This window comes from Schistocerca serialis, chromosome 3, assembly GCF_023864345.2.
Source record: "Schistocerca serialis cubense isolate TAMUIC-IGC-003099 chromosome 3, iqSchSeri2.2, whole genome shotgun sequence".
Lineage (NCBI taxonomy): Eukaryota > Metazoa > Arthropoda > Insecta > Orthoptera > Acrididae > Schistocerca > Schistocerca serialis.
Window position 1 is genome coordinate 217,636,928 of NC_064640.1, and position 22,656 is coordinate 217,659,583.

The following is a 22,656-nucleotide window of genomic DNA, read 5'->3' on the forward strand; positions in this document are numbered from 1 at the left end:
TTAACTAGCTTAATAAATTCTGGATCAAAATAAGACACCAACTGTTAAGTTTCATAAAATCCAGTTCTGTAGACAATCACTTTGCTTAAGTTAATGAAATACTTTGCAATAAAGTTGTTAGCTGCACAAATTTGAAAGCAAATCAGACAAGTCATTCACAGTGGTCGCAGAACTCACAAAGTTATGTTTCTGCATACACTATGTAATTTTCCACAGACAATGATGAAACGTTAACAGTTAAGATTAACGTGCAATAAACCTCGATATTGCCAAATTTTATAATAAGCAAACATCTTACAAGTGCACTTCTATGACATACTATCAGTCTGACAGTTGTCTCTCAAGACAGAACATAATACTAACACTTTCACTGCTACATACATGCTCTCAGCATTCCTCGCTAATAGAAAGCATTCCAGCCAATAACAAATACTTATAATCCGATTTTTCAGAAACAATTAGGTGAAAAACAATTTTATTTTTGCTCATCTTACAGCTCAATATCTTCACTCAAAGAACTGTCTTGTTATACGTCATACTTAATTGCATCGAAATAAAACATTGCACAAAATTTTGAAGAGTCTGCAGAGATAAAAATGCATTCAGTCAACTTTGCGTATGGTTGACATGAGATTTATTTAAAATTGAGCGTACAATGAAACCTCATTTCATTCTGCATTTTATATATGACTGACACACACGACACTTATTCACGCCCTCGCGCATCATGAATCATGTGGTCATAATTGTCATCTCAAACTATTCAAACTATTCAAGAGTTGAAATGAGGTTTTTTGCAAACATTTAATACAAAGTGAGGTGCATATGTTGTACGATAAATACTCTCAACTTCTTCATTCAACGCAATACGGAAGTAACTCGTCTGGAGCAATAAGACGTTGGTGACTTAATCCATAGAACTGTAGGGTAACACAAGCAGCACACCTACCGAAGTCCACAGCATCCGGGGAAATGCGCAGCAGGATGTAAATACACATCCACAGCAGTGAAGGGTTAATTAAACTAGTATCATAAGACTATTGTCTGCTTGACCGGACATTCGTTGCACTGATATAAATCTGAATGTTTATCACTTAATATTAAAATTTTGATTCCAAATTTTCCATATTATGAATGGGCAATAAAGAAACCTGAAAGATGTCATCTTTCTGTGTACTGCACAACTTCACCAATGTTTACAATAAATTCTTATCATTCAACAGTTATGTCACTGTCTGGAGTAACGACAACCCCCATAGAACACCGGTAACTACCAATAATCAGTTCTATTACGTGCACTGAATTTTTAACAGGTAGCTGCTGAAGTTCAGTATAATATATAAAGGAAGGATACAGTTTTTAATATCTCAACTGAAACAACTAAGCATAAGTCCAGACTAACATGCTGAAGCAAGTCAGCTACAGCCTTTCGGAACTAACAGGATTTGCCTTCAGTGATTTAGGGAAAATCAAATGATTGTACACAGGTGGGTATTTTAATTCCATTCCTCAAATAAGAGTTCAGTTTTAACTATGGTCTTCACTCAACTTCAAGAGAATTTATTTTGGTAACTGCACTCTACTGTTTGAATAGTAGTTTTACCATACAACAATTACTGTTTTAGTTTTTCAACATCAGCACTCTTACACAGCAGATATACAGTATGGTAAATTATTTTGATGTGTGTGGTTAAGGGACTGCTATATGGAATCCCTAAGTTCCATAAACTAGACCAGACATCTCCAAATATGTAATATGCATCCCCCCCTCCTCCTCCTCCTCCTCCCCCCCCTTCCCCAAGCACCACATGTTAGCTTTTCTTACCTCCATAAGTACCAGGTGGAGGTGCTGGTACATAACCTGCTGGTGGCTGTCCTGCAACAGGGTAAGCTGCAACACAAACCAGTCCTTATTGAAATACACATTTATAGTATGTAAGTAGCTGACCAAAGCAATAATAACGCTTTGTTACACAACTACTTCCAGTTTTGTCAGACATGGTGAGGGAAAGTAATTATGGACACCTAACACTATCACTTTGCAAAATTTTGAAAGTTTCAAATCTAAGTCGTCTTATACAAGTAATGCTTTGCCTAAATTTTGGAAACAATGTCCTGGTAATTTTAAACAAAAGCTGATAATTTCTCACCAATCTAACTGACACTAATTTCTGGCAGTATTTTATCTTTAAAAAGTATTCCTATTGTCACCTTAGTAAGTAGTAACAGGAGAAGAGAAACAGGCCCTCACCAGACAAACAGTTTCAACAAGGCTGTCAATATGTTTCGAAGTAGCTCCGTGTGTTTTCACATCAACTTGCAAAACAAAGTGGCATGAAAAATAAGCAGCTCACTATTCTCAAAAATTACACATTTATCTATACCTGACCAAATTTGCAAAGGCAGTCATCATATTACCAATTTGTCAGCCTTGTCAATCTACTGTAAATAGTGGCCTACTTCTCTTTTCCAAAGAAGTTTTCAGTTAGTGACTCCTGGTTACAATCTGACAGGAAAAATTACATAGAACATTCTACCACAAAGTTCTTTCCAGCATTGTACTAACATTATATGACAAAAAAAGGAAATTAAAACATTAAGCTTAATTCTGCTGCCAGAATATTCAAGAATCTTACCAGGACATTTCAAGAGTTCAAAATTGTTCTTTACAATGCTAATATGGAAAATTATGTTTAACACTGAAAACTGATGAAAAGGGGATATCAAAGATAAAATAAAATCTTAATATTACATAAACATGTTCAAAACAGAAATAGTATACATGAAACATCTAGGTGCAGAATACAACTCACATTGCTTTGTTCAATTACACAAAAATTAATCAACTTTCAAAAATTAAAGGTCAATTTCTACAGCCCACACCAAAATTAAAAATGTACACAAACTAGATGGACCCCACACAAAAAAAACAAAGCTCATCCCAAAAAGCATGCTTTTTAAACTTCCACAACTTTAAGTCTTAAAATTCAAAATAAAATGCTTGTCATGCAACTAAACTAACATGCTATGCACTGCAAGAGTACACCTAACCAATAGCAACACAGAAACACATTGATGCAAAGCAAGTTTTGAACATGCATGTTATATCTATATTTGTATATGAACACTGGGATACATGCTCGCGCTCTGTCTGTCTGTCTCTGTGTGTGTGTGTGTGTGTGTGTGTGTGTGTGTGTGTGTGTGTGTGTGTGTGTGTGTGTGTGTGTCTGTACCTGCGCATTTACACATGCAAGTGCATGCATACTTGCATTAACTTATAGACTATAAAATATTTACAAAGAAAACAAATATACCAATTATATAATACAATTGCAAACCAAATGTCTGAAAAGTTTCAAATTCCAAGCATTACATGAAATATTAAGGTGCATTTATTATGTCTAGTAACAGATTTAGAAAATTCCAGAGGTCTCTTTACAAGTCAGAATTTTGAAGATTTATTAATAATGTGGGTTTTAATTACTAGTCAACTAGTGTCTGTAAACATGACACAGTGAACTAGTTGAAATCATCTTTCGTCAATAGTGCACAGCAGTATTAGCTTCTTAATGGCAACTGAAGACGGGAGAGGGAGGGGGAGGGAGGGAGGGAGGGAGGGAGGGAGGGAGGGAGGGAGAGAGAGAGAGAGACAGAGAGAGAGAGAGAGAGAGAGAGAGAGAGAGAGAGGGGGGGGGGGGGGGAAGAGAGAGAGAGAGAGAGAGAGAGAACAAAACATTTTTATACATATGACAAACATTCTAACTTGATAAAAATCACCCAAATGTTGTAAATATGTATGTGTTCAACATGGTGTTTTACATAATGTAATACCAACATCAGACACAGAACTGCAGGAGTGCAACACATTCACATGGAATGTATTACATATAAAATAAATCCTGCAGTTAAGCTCATAATAAACATGCACCATTTAAAATACTTTTAATCCAGAATAGTTTCATACAGCACCATTTTAACAATTGCCTTCTTTCTTTGCAGAAACTTTTGCTCACACTGTTCTCAGAGTTCCTTGAAACTAACCACCGCATATAATGGCAAAGATACCATTGAAACATGCAATACTTGTCACTCAGGTATGGCTTCAACTTTATTAACTATAACCCACAATGACTACTGAAGCAGATACTGTTTTGCACTAGTTTACAGCAGTGTTAAATTTTAAGACAAACATCCATGTTTCTCTTCACAAAAACAGTTTCAATTGCAAACCATTTTGTCCTAATATTCAGAAAGACCAGAACCATTTCAAAATACCAGGGGAATTCAATCAAGTCTAAAGTTATCACTGAAAAACCTGCTTTTGTCTTCCACAATGGCAGTAATTTTAACTATTCCTGCTTTCATAGCACTGAAAACTCTTCAGATACCACCATGAAAGAAAGCAATCTACAACCTAACCCATGTTGCCCAACAATATATTTCTATTATTCTTTCAACACACTGTAACTCATTTGAGCATTGCAGTAATACTGGAGAATATGGACTTTGGAATACAGGAAGTTAACAGTCATCCTTATAGGTTTCAGGAACCTAATGCAGAAATGGACAACAGACATTTAAGAAAACAATGAACATGATAGTAATCTAACAAAGAAATTTTTGGATGAGCAAGTGATAATGTGGAAATCTTCAAAACTATGAGAAAGGCAATGGAGAAACTTCTATTTGGTCAAGAACATTGAATGCATAGAAAAATTCTACACATATCACTTAGAAATTAAATCACGAAGGTAGAGACATAGCAGTCCAGGTGTAGCAGCCAGGAGAAAGACAAGGGTAGCATAAGGAAAAATACTTTTGGCAGAACATCTTGCTATCACATGCTCTAGTGGAGAAACATAGTGAAAAGAAAACTAGAGGTAAGTAGAATAATTGAAGTACACAGAAAGGAAAAATAAGAAAAATGAAGTGTTACACTACTGCTGTCCCAGTAAACTGAGAATTTATGTAAAAACTGAGGTAACAGAACCAAAATACCAGCCAAGATGGTGAAAGCAAAAATGATGTAAGGGCAATGTAACACACTGCCTGAAATAGACAGCGTCAACTTCCCAATAAAGTATATCTTGTTCCACTTACACCAAGGTCAACACAACTTAAAGCAACAAAGTTAACACCTTGAAGGGTTGCGTCAAGTGATACACAAAATGCAAAGGACAAATTCAACGGGGAGAGGGGGCAGAGAGAGAGAGAGAGAGAGATATAGAGAGAGAGAGAGAGAGAGAGGGGGGGGGGGGGGAGCAGGCAGAGAGAGAGAGAGAGAGAGAGAGGGGGGGGGGGGGCAGGAAGGAGAAGTATCAGCTTACAGAAAACCTTAACACACAGTGTAGACAATGATGTGTAACACTGCACATATTACACCAACAGCATCTGCAGTAACTGAAAAACAAGTATGGGTCGACTTGCAGAGTTCCCACACAGTCAAAGCGTTCAGGAGTAACATGTACAGTAAATTTAATTCCTGACATCTCATTACCTATTTCACATTGACATGAAAATTAATGAAATGTTGACATCCACAACTTACTACATTAAGTGCACTGATTACTAAAAGACTGTCAAAAACTGAGTAAGTTAATCTGATAAAAGTAATCTTCTAGGCCTTCTCAACAAATAATGCAACATTAGCACCCATTTGTAATGCAATGACTGTACAGCAAGTGTTTACTGTATTAATGGCCTGGATGCTGTCCGTAAGCCATCTGCTACACTTCCGAGTGTCAATTTCTGCTTAATGTCAGACTGCACACTGCACTAAGACTTAAGAGGGTCATTCCATGCCAAGTGGTCTTTTTGATACTTTCACAGAGTACTAAACAATTATAGATTATAATGAAATATGTCAGATGTAATTCAAGTACCAGTGGGATAAAGGCCCATTTTCAATGCACCTCCACCTTGTTATGGGTTTGGGCATTAGATGTTTCCATTACAAAACCAAATAGTCTTAGGTGATTTAGAACATGGTCTTTCCGATGAAAATGGTTTTAGAAAGTTTGCATAAGATTTTTTGTAAATGGGGGCCAAAAGCCCTTTTCAGCATTTTTTACAAAAATTTATTTTCCTGCCCTCACATTGTACACTACTGGAAAGCAATAGGAAAATTTATATTCTAAGATCTTGTATCGGTGAGCTATCTCATGCAAAGTATCCCACAATTACTTCCAGAGATATAAAAAACTTCACATTTTTCTAATCATCTATTCTTTTCGGCATAGCAGAAATAGTTCTCAGTTTACCTGCCGTGTTAAATTTGGATCAAATCCCGAGCTGTCAATCATCTTCGTCAGGGGTAAAACTGACTGTCGTGGACCGGTGAGGCTTCCACTTTTTTGGTACAACCTCCTTGTCGAGAAAGACTTCGCAGTCATACTTTTCAGCATACTTTGCTTTAAATTATCCATATGCAAATCTCTCACGAATTTTTTTATTATTCACTTAAGAGTGCAAAAAATTTAATAAGATGGCCTAATTTTATTTCTCTCAAGAAAATCTTGCCAGCGATGTCTGACATTTGCCGAAAACTCATGGCTGCACTGCTGATAACTGTGCTATGAGGTCAAACAAATGACTATCTCTGCAAGTATTAAATTGGCAAAAGTAGAACTTTAGCAATGTTTATTGGGTACATGTGCGAATGTTCACACAAAATTTCATTAAAATCTGTAATGATCCTGCAGGAACTTTTTCCTAAATTTAACCATTTTGGCATGGTATAGCCGAAGAGTAGGTTTATAAGACTGTATAGTGAATAAAGTATAATAAGCTGATTTGTACCAACAATGGAATCTGCTGAGAGTTCATATGGTCCTGTCCTTCTTTGGAAGTTTATTCTCTACATGGCAATGAATGACAAATTTGATGAATAATGCAACACTTAGTACCTACATCGACAGTGCAGCACTTCAAAAAGAACAGCACATTTTTACAGGAAATCTAGTACAATAATTTGATGATAGATCACACGGACACCTAGCCTAAATCTAACACCTTACATCACTAAAAGCTCCAATAAAACACCTGAAATTTTAAACTTTTGAGATACTGTTTTATAGTTTCCATTAATTATAATTTACACCTGCAGGTAATTAAAGAAATAGGAAATTAAACTCACCCTGTGGTTGGTTGATGTGTGGCCATATACTTTTATCAGTGTAGAAACCCCCACCCCCCAACACACACACACACACACACACACACACACACACACACACACAATAAATTCTCTGTACTGATTTGCGTGTACCACCATGTATGAATCAATTACAGATGAGCTAATGCCTTCTCTATTGCGTTTACTTGTTGCAGTACATCAAAGAAGCTTTCAGAGATTTTGTCCTGACTGAAGGTCTGCACAAACAAATTTTTCCATTAGATAATACTTTTTGAGTTCCGAATAAGCTATCTGCATTACACTCAATTTGCTAATGTAATACTGATTAGTGATGGCTTATGGAACCTGTTAGGAATATAAATTTTTCACATTTATAAATACTACACACACACACACACACACACACACACACACACACACAGATTCTGACAATCTAGTGAGAATGCTGCAGTCTATTTACAGCTAGGTAGTAATGGTTTCTGCTTTTATCAATTAGGATGTCCTTAACTACACCACCTATTCTAGCATTGTCTCAAATTGGAGCACTTTAACAGCTACAGATGACCTTACCAACAGAAAGTATTCAAAGACCAAGGCAAGATGATCCACTAAGACAACGTGCACTCAAGGCAGCAAATGCACAATATTTGATGGCAGTGCCAATGTACTGCTTTCTCTTCCACACTACACTCTTCAAATGTTCTCACTGGTAACTGAATCAGACATTCTTTCAAAAAACTTGTTCAAATTAAATCACTGTTATATAGTTACTAGCACAATACTTTGTCTTTTTCCTTTGTGTCAGTCATAAACACTGCAGTGGCCAAATAGCTATAACCTTATACACCAACAAAAAAATCAGTGCTTAATGTTCAGCCCACTACCTGAAGCACATTCCAGACAGGTACAGTAAAATGATATTGGTTGGTTTGTCACATGGTAGGCTAGTATTTGCTACTGTGCACTACCCCACCATGCACCTTATGCATACTTCAACACTTACGCTCTGTCTACAGTTATATTCTTATCACAGCACATCATAAGTGACAGTAGGAACTGAACCTGCTGTGGGCCTAGCAAACAGGACACTTAACCCTTTGTATCACCACAATGCATTTCTGCAACATACCATTTAATCACCATACATAATTTTTTCTCATCTTATACCATAAAATTTGCAGTGTTCCAACATTCTCAGAGACTACATCAAATATATCTGCTGCAAGTATTCGTAAACTGTTTTCCATGGATACAAGTTATCTGGTGTCAGGTTTTTTTACATGCAAAATATCTAAAAGAAGTGTTGTGCAAGACTTAACTGACACTATATTTAACTAGTGTCCTATTTTATACATTCTGATAGATACATCTGGAAAATGATACTGTTTTATGTATATAAGTGAAGTTATTTCTATGTTTTAGAAATGCACCACTGTGCAAATAACATCTTCATGCTACAGACTGATGTGGGATTGTTCAGACTAAGCCTGTGGCAAACTCAATGAAGCATTTGGTAACATGAATCTTGACAAGTATCTGACTGTTTAACAAGAACAAATGCTTTTCACAAAATCGACAGCAAAAAACATTACATGCTACACAAACAACCACACAAGTGGTGTTATAAAAGGAGCTTTAAGCTCAGCAGTGCATTTGGGTTTGCTTACAAGTTTGAAGTTAAACAGGCAAAGAGAATTTCAGAGAGAACCAAATATAGTAGCTTCCTCAATTATAGTTTAAAGGAACATATATATTTGGTTAAGTGTCCAGCCGACATCCACAATCTGTGGAGTAAATGTTTCTATGGTTGGTTGGAGGGTTAGATAGCAAAAGTCTAGCATCAACATTTGCAGAGGAAACACCTATATCACAAGTGCAATGCTATGACAAACTACGAAAAATATTTCCACTGACAGGCCATAGATTGTTGGTGAATATAATTGACACAGGTGGGGTGTATCTGATCAACAGTATTATGGGAAGATATTCCTAGGAGCAAAAGATGGCATGTACATATGTTCCACTACTTCCCTTACATGACTAGGAAATTTCTGGTTACTATACAAATGTGCATAGGAGAAGATTAAGTTTTCTGAGGAAACAACGAATTCAGAAGAATTCCCACTTTATCTGGCACAAGTATTGTGCAATACAAACATAACACCACCTGGATGCTGAAAATCAAGGGGATTCAGAGGATGTTCAAGTAAAGAAACAAACATGCTTACAGCGTTTGCCACCAAAAACCTGTACACCAGGACCAAGTTGGTCATCAGCCAATATGGATTAAAAGGTGGATTAGTTGCAAATTCCTTTAATGTACAGGTTATGCACACACCATGTGTGAGAATTTGAGTAACTGTTTCAACAACCCCAACAACTGCTTCAAGAGGTTTCATATCTAGCAGCACACATGAAATGCTATACTTCATATGTAAAAATTATGCCTTGGTATCAATGTCTGAGAATTACAACACTTTTCTCAATAAAAACTGTTCTTTGAAAGAAATTTATTATTTTCCTCCTCATGCCATGCTTACTGAAGAACAATTTTAGCTATTACTCAAATTTAAGTTACTCAGATACAACAGGTTAAGTTAACACTGACCACAATCTGCAATAAAAAAGACTGCACAAGTCCAAGTTTTGTGCCTATCAAGTGTATAGTACCAAAGCAGGATGTAAAGGAATAACATATGGGACATCAAACTGAGCAGTTTCTCTCTCCCTCTGCCTTCTTTTTGGCATCACAAATTACACCTGGGATGATGATTCAAGATGAAAGTCTATGTCAACATACATACCCACCAGTTGAATTCCACTCAATGAAAAAGTTTTGGCTTTGAGTGTTTTAAAAAGAAAATGTTTCCCCATTTCATTTCAAAACCTGGAAACTGCTCTTCTTATGAAACGATATAGCCCTCAAAGATTCTGTCATGAACATTACACAGCTGGAAAATAGTATTACCTGTGCAATGAGACCACATACCATCCTAAAGAAAAACATTTAAAGCAGCTAGATGCATCAAAATTCATCTCAGAAACCGACCAATATATAATACTAACTATTCAACTGACTCTTCAAATGATGATCTGCCTACAGAATTACAAAAGTTTTGGCCCTAAAAAATAGCTTGAGCATCTGTACAGAAATCCGTACCACAACATGGGGTACTAGCGATCACCATAGCAGGTAAGATGTGTATATTATGTTCAGATATGTCCTATCATATTTGGCTCCATGTAGTAGCATTAGCAACAAGAAAATAAACAATTCTCACATTTTAAGGCAATTTATGCACAAAGAAACTTACTGCCTGTGACACTTTGAATTTATCACAAATGTGATTTGGGAATACATTATTTCCAATGCTTCCTGTGTGTGAGCACCATACAGACTTAAGTCACGACATTGTTCAAGAAAAAGTTATAAGAAAAAGTTCTTGAGGAGACCAACTGGAAATTTGTCTAATAAATTTAAAACTTTAAATATTTCATGTAAATCTTACATGACTAAAAGTTACATTCCATACTGATAAAATGAAAGCCAATCCAAGTATATTATGCACTGTCCACCACTAACTATTAATCAAATGAGATATTTTAACAAGCATTATAGCATGCAAATTACAGTTAATACATCATTACAAACCAGTCCTTCACAGCAGATTAAAGAAAATTTCTTCCACAGCTACCCTGTTTTCACTAACATTCAGTTCAAAATCAGGTACCCCATTTTCACTAACATTCTGTTCAAGAAATACACTGACAATTTCAATCTTTAATCTGTGTAGGTACTGGTTATTACATAAAACTGCTAAGCTGAACAGTGCTGCAATGTGGAATCTTCACTCAAACAGCCTGCTATACATCTTAAATTTTTAACTTTTTTATATGAGATAAGCAGCTATAGTTTATCAAAGACGAAGATTCCAAACTGTCAGGACTCATTCCTCTTGCTACAAGTTAGCTATATCTTTCACAGCATTAAAAACAAGTGCAAAAAAGCACTATAACACACTGAGACAACATGCGTCAACTAACTTATAACACAAAAACTGGAGATCATCTCTGACATTAGTACCGTGAACTGGCCAAATAGACAAACAATATTAGTTCACAGAAACAGCAATTATGCAAACTGCCTAGCAATTAAATAAAATCATTTATTGTGATATTGGCAGAAAGAACAGAAAATTGATATGACATCTTGAAATTACAGCTTAAGGTATTAATTGTTCCTGGAAGATCTCAACAGCTTGCGATAGTTGGAAAGGACAGAAAGGATCAAAGGTTCATGAAAATTAACTGTATCGGCATTAATGACAGATTACATATGCAGTTTCACAATTCACCGAATGAAGATGGACGAGATTACCACTACACCATAACGTAGAAATTAGAAACTAACAAAATTAGATCTGACATTTAGTGAATTGGGCCAGTAAAACCACAACAAAATTAACAAATGTGTGGCTACAGAATATGTAAGAGATTATTCAACCTATTTAATTTGGCACAATATCCCTAACACAAGCTTATCTGAGAATCAAAAATTTCTTGGCAGGAAGGGGAGTTTGAGAATGGGGTATACTAGGATTAGCAAAGTAAATACACTATGCAGTTCAAGTGAACATTTGTATAGTTTTGATTAGATGTACCTCACACACACACACACACACACACACACACACACACACACACACTCTAATGGCCAAATAACTATTTGCTAGAAGTAAAAATTTGTGACATCTAATCAATTTTAATACAAATGGCAAGTCTAAATAATCAGCTGTGAAACACTGCTTGTGCACAACCAAATTAATGTCCACATAGAAGGTATGGAATTTACTTCTGATAGCATTCAAGACAAACCATTTTTAAGAATTAAATTACACATTCATTACTGCCTGACTTCTAACCCTGCTCTCCAATACACATATTAGTTTAAATGCAGCATGCCTCTGAATATGCTCTTATGAACAACTTGATAAGCAAGTATATTTATATTGCAGTTACAGACAGTGCACGACTTAACTACCATGAAACTATGCCACCAGCAACCAAACAGCTATTCAAATTTACATCACACCACAACCAGTGAAGTCACAATACTATCCACACAAAAATCCAGGAATAATGGAAATTTATATGCTTAAAACACCAAGCGGAAAACTTCTTCGGCCATCACTCACCTAGGTAGTCAACTGTGATCTCACATAGGTAAAGGTAACACTGAGCAACATATTTGATGACAAAGCTGCAGATGTGAGGTAGTACAACTGTTCAGATTTATATTTAAGTAAAAAAGGATGCAATTCTAATGTCCAAAGAAAAATAAGTGAGTTCAAATTAAAGCTTCAAAAAGTGAGAAATCTAAAAAGCTTTCACTTTTGCTCATGTAATTGTGTTGTCTATTACTCTTGGCACCCAATTACATATTAGGACAAGATACTTACGAGGGACTGGAGATACACTGGTGTGCAAAACTTTAATGTAACTTTCACACAATGCATTACTGTCACATAACAAATCTATGGAACTTGGACCGTACATATAAAGAACTGCAATATGGTACAGAAAACAATGAATACACAATGAGATGAACAGCAGTAACTTTTATTCAAAGACAGCAATTATACAGAAGTCCCCACAATTTATGATGGTTCCCTAGACACTACAGAAAGTGGGACATTGTTTTAAGGGCTTGCATGATCACAAAAGATGGCACTGGATGCTCAGCAATGTGCTCCCATGCTTGCAATGAGGTTGGTGAGGAGTTTTTGTGGAACATAGTACCATTTCTCTACTAACACAGTTGGCCATTGGCGAATGTGGATATGCTGCAGTACACCTCCCCATCACATCCCACACATGCTTGACAGGATCTGATTCAGGGGAACAGACAGGCCAGTCCATTTGTTTACCATGTTCTTGCTTCAAGAGCTGTTACACCTGCACTGTTCATTTTCATCCATAAAAATGAAGTCTGGGTCAAATATGCCCTAAAAAGATGCACATTGTGAAAGAGTACAGTGTCACAATAACATTGACAGGTGAGTGTACCATGTTCAAAGATTTGGACATTGGTATTTCCAGGCAACATTATGCCTCCACACAGTGACACCTGGACCACCAAAACAAACACGTTCAACAAGGTTCCTAGGTGCATTACATGTTCCCACCTCTCACCATATGAGAGAATCCATTATTGTCAAACAATCATTTTCATCATCCACGTGTTATGATGTGAGACAATAGTACAATCACCATTCAATGTTACTGTGACACTGTACTCCTTTCCCATGCACACACTCAGCAATGCAATCAGCCCGACTTCATTTTTATGAATGACAATGCAAGGCCACATCAAACAGCACAGGTGGAGCAGTTCTTTTCATGAGAATACATTTGGCAAATGCTTTTACCAGGGTGAAGTCTTCAACCCCTGTTCAAAATTTAGTGACTTTGACCATGTATTTGATGTGTTGGGGAGACATTCCATAACTTCCACATGCAGCATTACCAACAATTGACTGCACTGGTTGAGAACATCCTATTGTAAGAACTCCTTACTAATCTTCTCTTGTGGCCAGCATGGAAGAAAGTTGCAGAGCACACACTGCCATTCATGGTGATCACAAATCATACATCCTATTAAGAACCATGCTCTACCTTTTTTAATGTTCAAGAGACCATCATGAATTTTAGCCACTTCAGTGTAATTAGTCTGAATAAAGGTCATTTCTGTTTATCTGATGGTGTATTCCCTCTCTCCTGTGCTACACTGTAGCAGTTCTTTCTACATATGGGCCAAGTTACTATGTTACTTGGCAGTGACATGTGAAAGTAACTTTCAGTCTTACTTTTTTTTTTTTTTTTTTTTTTTACACCCAAGTATATTTAAACAGGACCTTCATAACAAAAACAATGACATAGCTAAAAATTAGAGGGACCCACTTCCATAAGGGGAATGAAACTGGACACTAACCTCAGCTTCAACTGATGATAAAATATGAGTTAACTCAACTATAGGCTATGCACTTTATAGATGTAAAATTTACGTAACATTGGGCACACTTGTAGAATGTAGTAATTTTTTTCACTACAGGTATTTTGGGGATAAGGGCCCCTTTTCCCACTGTGTGGCACCAACCTATCACAATTCAGATCGTTGAACCATGCACCAGCTCATCACAAAGCTGATCTATCAGATACAATTGGATGCAGTTTATATGAACAATGAAACTTGCAAAATGCAGAAAAATACAATCTGCTAATACCATCCAGCTTCTTTGGCCCATGACATCAAACTTGCACACACAATCACTGCCATCCAGTTGGCATAAAGTGTGCCCAACTACTATTACAGTTATACTTTGTCTCATTCATTAGCTTTAACAGCAACTGAATTATCACCTTTCAACCTAACCTAGATATTAGACTATGTTACAGATCAGTTTTATCACCAGTAATCATGGTCATGCCATACAGAGGCAAAAAAGTGTTTTATCTCTGTTAGCATGCATATGATCAACAAAATTACATCACTACAAATCAAAACTGACATCTAGTACCATCATGTTAAATTGACCGAAAGGGCCTGTCCTCAAATATGGAGAAAGTTTCTTGTAATTAGTTCTAATTTAATCTATTTCGGCAAAAATGATAGTTTTTCAATTATTCGTATGATGCTTTCATTACTGCGAATTACAATTACACTTTGATGGCAACCACTTGACCACACAACAGTATGCGCATTACTAACATCACAGATATCTGTTCATACAGAAGTGAGTTAATATTAAGGCCTCATGGTTGGGTTATTTGTTTTACACTAGCTGAAACAAAGCCTTCATTTTTCCAATATGCTCATAAAAAGCATAAGAGAACAAGCTAGAAATTGGCTTAATAGTGTAATTTCCAGGAACAGATCCACAAATAAACCATCACTTAAGTAGTTACAGCTCTTTCAACACCCTCATCCTCCCCACAAAAAATTGGGCTTAGTTCCTGTGAAGAATCTTTGGCAAAAAATGAGAAATCAAAAATATTATAACTGCTTTGCCAAAGGAAAAGTTCGGTGCTAAAACAAAAGATTGCCTAAAGGACACAGGCCACTTCACCCCAGTAAGGAGTGCTGTAACTGCCATCAAGTAAGTTTGTTATGGTAAAATAACTTGCTACCTATTTCATATAGCTGCCAAACTAATTACCTAAAGCAATATTAATGCACAACAGTGAAATTATTTCACACAAAAATCTGTTAGCTGCTAATGCAAATTATATTTAAAAATGTTTCATTTCTGCCATGCAGATCACCAAGAGTTGTTTTCACATGTAAAACATCAGATCTGCACAATAAAGAAATTAAAGAACTATAATCACCAGAAAATTGCTGGAAATTTCCATCAACTGTTAAGATATTTTGTAAAATATATTTACAAGCTAGTTACCACCAACAGTAAGTGCCCAAGCATCCCTGGATTTTCTGTTCCATATTAAAAAAGTCAAACAATGTTATCAAGCACTGCATGCATGTAATGTGAATGCAATAATTTATCACAAACTTGTATGCTGTGGGACATTTTCATGACAAGTGCAGCAGTTCAACAGTAAGTAGCGTACAGAACTTTTTTACTGTTGTTCCCTTGAAACTCATACCAAATCTAACAACTACTATGCAGGTTTGTTAGATCATGTATTTGCTCAAATATTCTTAACAAAGATGGTCACCTCTTGGTGCAAGGACTACTGAGATTTATATGACCTCAACTGCTTATGACAGATAATCCACCATTTACCGAACTGCAAAAATAAGGAACAATAAAGTTAAAAAAAATAAATGCAAAATGTTTTCATGAGTCTCTGAAAAGGAATCTGAGAAACAATGAATATAGGTAGTCTTGAAGGAAGATTTGAAATGTTAAGGATATGGGAATTTTGTTTCTCAAGGATTTCGCAAGCATAGCATGAACATTTTTATCAGTTCTGAAGTTTCTGCCAATGGATGTACCCTTAATTTAAGTGCCAAAGAACACCACTGTGACACTTCCTTTATTAACCCATAAAACTACTGTACAGCAAAATCCATTGCAGAATGCAGGAATGACAGTGCTACAAATGAAATCCTACATACTACCAATGTGATGAGTGATGGCAAAAAAGCCAATACTCAAAAAATCCAGTGTTTATAAATATTGCAGTTTTGAGGTCAAGTAAACTGCAGCAAGATGCATGGCACATATTTTATTATACAACACCTGCACAGACAGCCATACCCAGGGAATAAGACGAGTCATTATACCATGCCTTTTTTATTTCCCCAACTACAATTTTTCACATCCTGAAATTCCCAGAAGCAATATAGCATCAACATTACCCATGCTTATCAGGATTACTCATGTGATGGATCTTGTAAAGATTTTTTTTCCACAATATCTATACAAGTAACACTGACAATGTCTTTAGTATAGTGCAAGCAAACACCCCTCCTGCCCAATTAATCCTCACTAAAATGTACACAACTTTAGGATGTTCAGTCACTGCTAACAGTTGTGTGCATTGCAGAACACAAATTTCAAATTTTTGAGTCTTCATTTCAGGGACTGAATGAAACAAAATCCATTAACAGCACCATTTTTGTTCCAACAATGGACCACCTGAGAACAAAGATTTGGCATATGCTCTTAAGAAGTATCAATAACAATAGCATTATTGATACTCTGCCACTTCATGTACAAATCAAAATGATGAAACCTGCGATGACTTTTAAAAGGAAATAGTTATGCATTTGCAAGTTAACCAACTGTTATATATTACTATTTTTCCATGATTTCCAAACTAGATCGTTCTCAGACAGCATCCCATAGTTCATAACCTGATAATTTTAACACTGATGGGAGATGTGCAGACAATCAAGTCCTACATAGTATTTTTGAGCATACCCAACTTATCAAATTGCCTAAATTTACATCTCATCTTCTAGAACAATCTCAAAAAGACTAGCAATTTGAAGTGAATATATAATCACAATAGCTGTTAAATTCAGGTCACAACCATCTTAAATTTTTTCAGAAAAAAATTTATGGCAATGGCATGCTATTTCCTACATGAGCAACAAGAAATATTGTAAGGACACTGGAACAAATCTAAATTGCTGCACCACAGTACTACAGAACTCCGCAAGAGGAGCCAAAGAAAAATTGCACAGCCAACTGAAAGTGGAGTATCAAACAGTAATTAGTTGTTGGCAACCATGTCAGGCCAATCCAGACTGTTGATGGAGTTAACTGGATTGTTCCACTGCCACCACAAATTACGTTGCAATACTCCACTTTATCAATAGGCTGCACTATTTTATTTTGTCTCTTCTCGTGTCATGTTACCATACTGTGGCAGGATTTCAAAGTGAACAAAACAGCAGACTTATCTGTAAACAAACAAGTAGCAAAGGTTCTTTCCAAAACAAAAAAAAATTATGTTCTGAGGTGCAATATAAATCTTTAGACTACTCATTTGTGGACACTACTTGCTTTATCACATTTTGAAAATTACAAATGAACTAGTAAAAACTGAATTATGTTTCAAGCATTTTCCCCACTATTATTCTAAACCAAACAGCACAGTTTTTTGACCACATAAAAGGTTCCACATTCTTTGTGATGTAACCAGAAGTGCCAAATTACGTATTTCTTCAAAGTGGCTTCTTCCACGTTATGTAGCTATACAGAACTGCCCCAATAAGTTAGCTCTTGACTAAGTAAAGCTGAGATATACTATCTCTAGCAATTTTTAACTTTAAAATTATATCTCTACACTGAAGTAGTCAAATCCTAAATTAGGATGTTGAGAGAGGGAGAATAATGTGAACACCTCTTTAAAAGAATTTTTTAAAACTTGTGTTCTACCTCAACTATGCCAAGGTTGACAACAGGCTTAAAATTTCTACTCTCGCCCAGTGGCAACTTTGTTTCTCCTCATTCTTCAACTATTTAATCAGTCATATCTCAATCTGACAACCAAATCAGTAGGGCACAGAGTAATAAAGCAGACAGTCCTGCTTGGACCAACAAAAATTGAATTTGTGGCCACACACTGTGTGGAAATGGAAACTAGAGCAAGACATTTTTTGCACTTCTCATTACTTAGCACTAAAAAATCAATTTGTGATGGTTCCCATTTTAAAGATAATTCATTAGCGAGAGTGAAAGAATATAAATGGTCACGATGACCAGTGACTGAACAGTGCAACTCAGCTTTGACCAGAGTCGCACTTAACAATGCAACTCTGTCAGCACTATGTAACTACTTGGCCGATTACACCAAACAATTTAGAGTTTTTTTAACTATGAAGGTATGCATGTGATACATATGAAGCACCCTGTAAAACATGAACAGTAAGTCCTCACACTCTTCCCTTCAGCACACAAAGTTACTTCTACACCTGACAACATCCTAGAACACACTATCTTCCCTAAAAAGAAAGCATCAATCTATTAAATTTTGTTTGCTGCTCCCATATATATGACATGAAATTTGGACAGGGACATTTTGTCATTACCTAATATCAAACCAAAACGAGGAAATAGAGGTTATCAAAATGAACATCAATAGATGTCACAGCCTAAGTCCCAATTCCCTAATTGGTCCAAGCAGAATGGCAGTACTACAGCATTTACTATATCCACAATAACTTCTACATTTACCCTCTCAAACTAATATTTTATGTTTAAAATTACATCTGACTTACTATTGTAAAAAACCAGCCTGCAAAAGTAAATGTTTTGACCCAGAGGGATAAATGTGAAATTAAGTTCAATGATAAAGGTGGAAAAATTTCAAAAGCCTTTATGGATGGATCCACAGCTACTGTAAATTTCTTAAAGTAGGTCTTTTCCATAGAGATGTCTTTTGAATTTAAACACTATCTTTGTGCAGCAATTGGATAATTCAACCCCCTTGCATATTAAGCTACATAATAGAAATTATACAAACAGCTTGATCTATTCCAGACAAGTGTGGTGAAAAGCACATGTGATGGTGGCATCCATAACAAGTTTCACACAACCATAGTAGGCACATACATGTATTACAGGTTAGTCCATGTACAAGATTTAAGAAGAGCAATCATCATCACATGGGTTGTCACTGTGCCAGTATATACCATAAAATCCATAACAAACACACACGGCATATTTTAAAGTCATGTATGCTGTTACAGTAACAAAATCCACACAAGGATTGCACACTCATTTTACAAATGGGAATCACGTCTGCAAAGGTTGTGATCATACCCACTGTGGTTATGCAAGACTTAAGGCAGCAGCAACCATCAGATAGTTTGAGAGAAACCTGTACATAATTTCATTATTCCTAACCAAATCAAAGTGTAGTTGGCTGAGAGATGTGCCTTAATTTTAGTAAGCCTGAAACAACAGGATTGAAACAGTAATTCAAGTGGCTGCACAATCCAAAATTAAATATATGAAATCTGTAAGACAACGAATAAGCTATGAAAGGAAAATGGGTATCTTTCTACTTATAAAGCACTAACAATAGTTGTCACTGTACTGTGATCATATGAACCACATCAGCATACCCATGAGAAGATGTGGCAGTGTAGAAAGGGAAGCGGGGGTGGAAAAATTACAGACGTGGCTTCGTTGGTAAGGGACAACCATCTGTCTTACCAGCATTAATAAAGACTGTTGGTGGCAACAAAAAGAACTTTTAGATTAATTGCTCTGTAATCTACATTATCTCACATAGAAATGTGACTTATTTGTGAAAAGTTACATTATCTGGCTCCAGGGATTACTGTGGAGGTAAAATTGCATCTAAAAAAGTTGCAACAAAATAAGAGTTTTTCTGTTCAAGCTTAAAAGGTCAACAGGAATGTAAAATGACTACCAACACTTAAGATGAACTTATCTTACAGATGATAGTTTTGTTCAGTACAACTACATTGTTATGTTCTTTATCAAGTACTATAAAGATTACCAAAATTTTACACTAATATTTTGCCTTGAAACGTTTCTGAACTTTTACCAGAATTGTGTGCTCTTTGCTATCCAATACCTAATATATTAGGCACTGATAACAGAAATAGCACAAGGTTCAGCAATGCTCAATAAATCACTGCTACTTATATTTAAATATTTCTTCAACACAAAATACTGCAGCACGAGTTGCAGTTGCCATACTGTTCACCACAACCTTCATTATGGAAGCCATGGAAAAATAGTGTATAGATTAACGAAAGTCTTGCTGCAGTTTACGACTTCAAATGCTGACATTAGTCTATTCCTGCATTCCACCCATGCAAAAATGTCTCACATATTGACAAGAAAAATAAATATAACAGACGTTTGCACTCCAATTTGCTACACTAAGGAGATCTAGTGAAGGAGAATGATAAAGACAAGCAGCCAGCCAGTTCGGAATAACACGTAGAAGAAGAATACGTTTTGTGTTTAAATACGCTGCCACTTTTCTAGAACAGGCCAACGAGATTATCCCCGCCAAGAAACATCCACAACAGGAAAGCTGCAAGGAATAATTATACAATGTTTACCCTGGACAAAGTTTTGTTTTTAAAATGCATAATTATCTCTTTCTTTGTTCAAGTTGATAGCCCACGGGGATCATGTTCAAATTTGCCATGTAGGCTATTTGATGAACTGCACTTATACGCCTAGTGCACGAGAGTAGCTCTCTGAAATAAAAAGACAACAAAAAGCAGCACTAACAGAAATAATATGGTAAAGTTGAGCTTAAGAAAAAGAAACACTAAAAGCCACTTTCAAATAGGCTTTGTTAATTTCATTTGAAGAGTTAAGATTTCTCTTAGAAAGACTTTTTACAAATTACATAATTAGTACATATGATAACTCTCACTGAAAAGTATAAAAAGACTCAATAATTAATGGAGTGAACACACAATTAATCTTTTGACAGGATAACCCTAGGGGCCATTTTGTTTATCCCAAAGTATTGATTATCTCATACAGTGAAACACGCAATTCTTATTTCATTACAATAATCAAACTTACAGCATATACATCGATTACCGTCTGAATCGCTTACAATGAGTATTGATCTGAACTAATAACATTATAATCGTAAGACGTAAGAAGTAACACTCCCTAATAATGAAATCTGCAATTTCCTCAATAAAGTTATATAACGGAATTATCTCTAATTCTCATTGAAATATTCAGTTTTCTTTGCTTACCTTTCTTGTCAGACATTATTTCGGTATCACAAAGTAACGCGTCTAATGTGCAGAACTCAGTTGCCTCTAAAATGGCTTAATGGCAGCACAAAAAGTCGAAACATGCATAGATGCAAACAAATTGTCGACTCCTACACCCCAATGGAACCTCTGAAAAACAACCAGCGCCTTACGTGGCGGTTATCAGAAACAAAAGAAAAGGCGGCGTCATCAGCACTTGCGTAGTTTGCGTTGTAAGTGAAACTGATAACCATTCTTTCTATTTGATTCAGTATAAATAGAACGAAATGATTACTAAATAATTTCGTTAATTTCACGAGGTAAAAATAAAATTTGTCTCATTCATCCTGTTGTTTAGGTTAGCTTTTTGTCTGTTTTTACTTTCAAATATACAAATCGGTTCATTGTTGTTACGATTTCTACAATAATATTTTAGTATGTAGTAAAAGATATGTGAATTAATTTGTTTGTTGATTTTGTATGCTATTCTATTTTGTATGCAACTATTGCAATGGCCCATAAGGATTGGCTTTTTTTAACGTTTTTAACAAAAATAAACAGGAAACGGACAGGTAAATAATCAATAATATATTCTCAGTCGTTGTTTACAACTTCGTTCCAACGTTCAACAAGCTGTTCAGTGCGTCGACGGTAGAAATCTCCTGGTTTTCACTCGAAGAAATGCTCCAGCCAAGCCTTCAGTCTACGTCATTATTAAGCGAAACGCCACGTAATGAATTCGAGAGGGATCGGAACAGTTGGAAATCCCAAGGCTCCAAGTCGGGAGATTACGCAGGATGTGACAACAAGTCTCAGCCAAGCGTCTGAATGGCTTCCTTGGTGATATGAAGGCACTGTTGTGTTGCAGAAGAAAGCCATGCCAAGGGAGAGTTCGTTTTTGTTGGACAGCGTTGTTGAGTCTTTGCATTTGGTGGACATAAAGTTTCGCATTCACTGCTTGGATTCGATGGTTTTACATGTCTTTGAGGCATGAATTACCGTCTTTGAATTGAGTAAACGAATTTTGAGCTGTCATAAGAGGCATCGCTTGTTCGCCATACTGTTTACAAATGTCTCAAGCAACTCCTATGCCTTTGGCACCCCGATTAAAAGCAAACTGCAGAAGGTGACCAAAATGCTCTTTTGTGTCGACTTGACACTCCTATTAATGACCTGAATACAACAGAAAGTATATCTGCATAGAAAACTAAACACATTATTATAGAGAGCATATAACTATCCATAGAATAATATAAAACGATTTGCCAAAACATTTTAATTCTCA

The 22,656-nt window shown here is 36.0% G+C and overlaps 1 protein-coding gene across 2 annotated transcripts in view; it reads right to left on the minus strand.

The window, feature by feature from the left end:
- LOC126469948 (DAZ-associated protein 2-like) overlaps positions 1 to 21,527 on the minus strand; it is a 45,311-nt gene extending 23,784 nt beyond the window's left edge. For both annotated transcript variants that reach the window (XM_050097355.1, XM_050097356.1), the window contains exons 1-2: positions 21,372 to 21,527; positions 1,826 to 1,891 (exon numbers count right to left, since the gene is read on the minus strand). In XM_050097355.1, coding sequence (XP_049953312.1) covers positions 1,826 to 1,891; positions 21,372 to 21,387 — 82 coding nt within the window. In that variant the 5' untranslated portion in view covers positions 21,388 to 21,527. The remainder of the gene's footprint in view (positions 1 to 1,825; positions 1,892 to 21,371) is intronic.
- Positions 21,528 to 22,656: the final 1,129 nt, after the last annotated feature.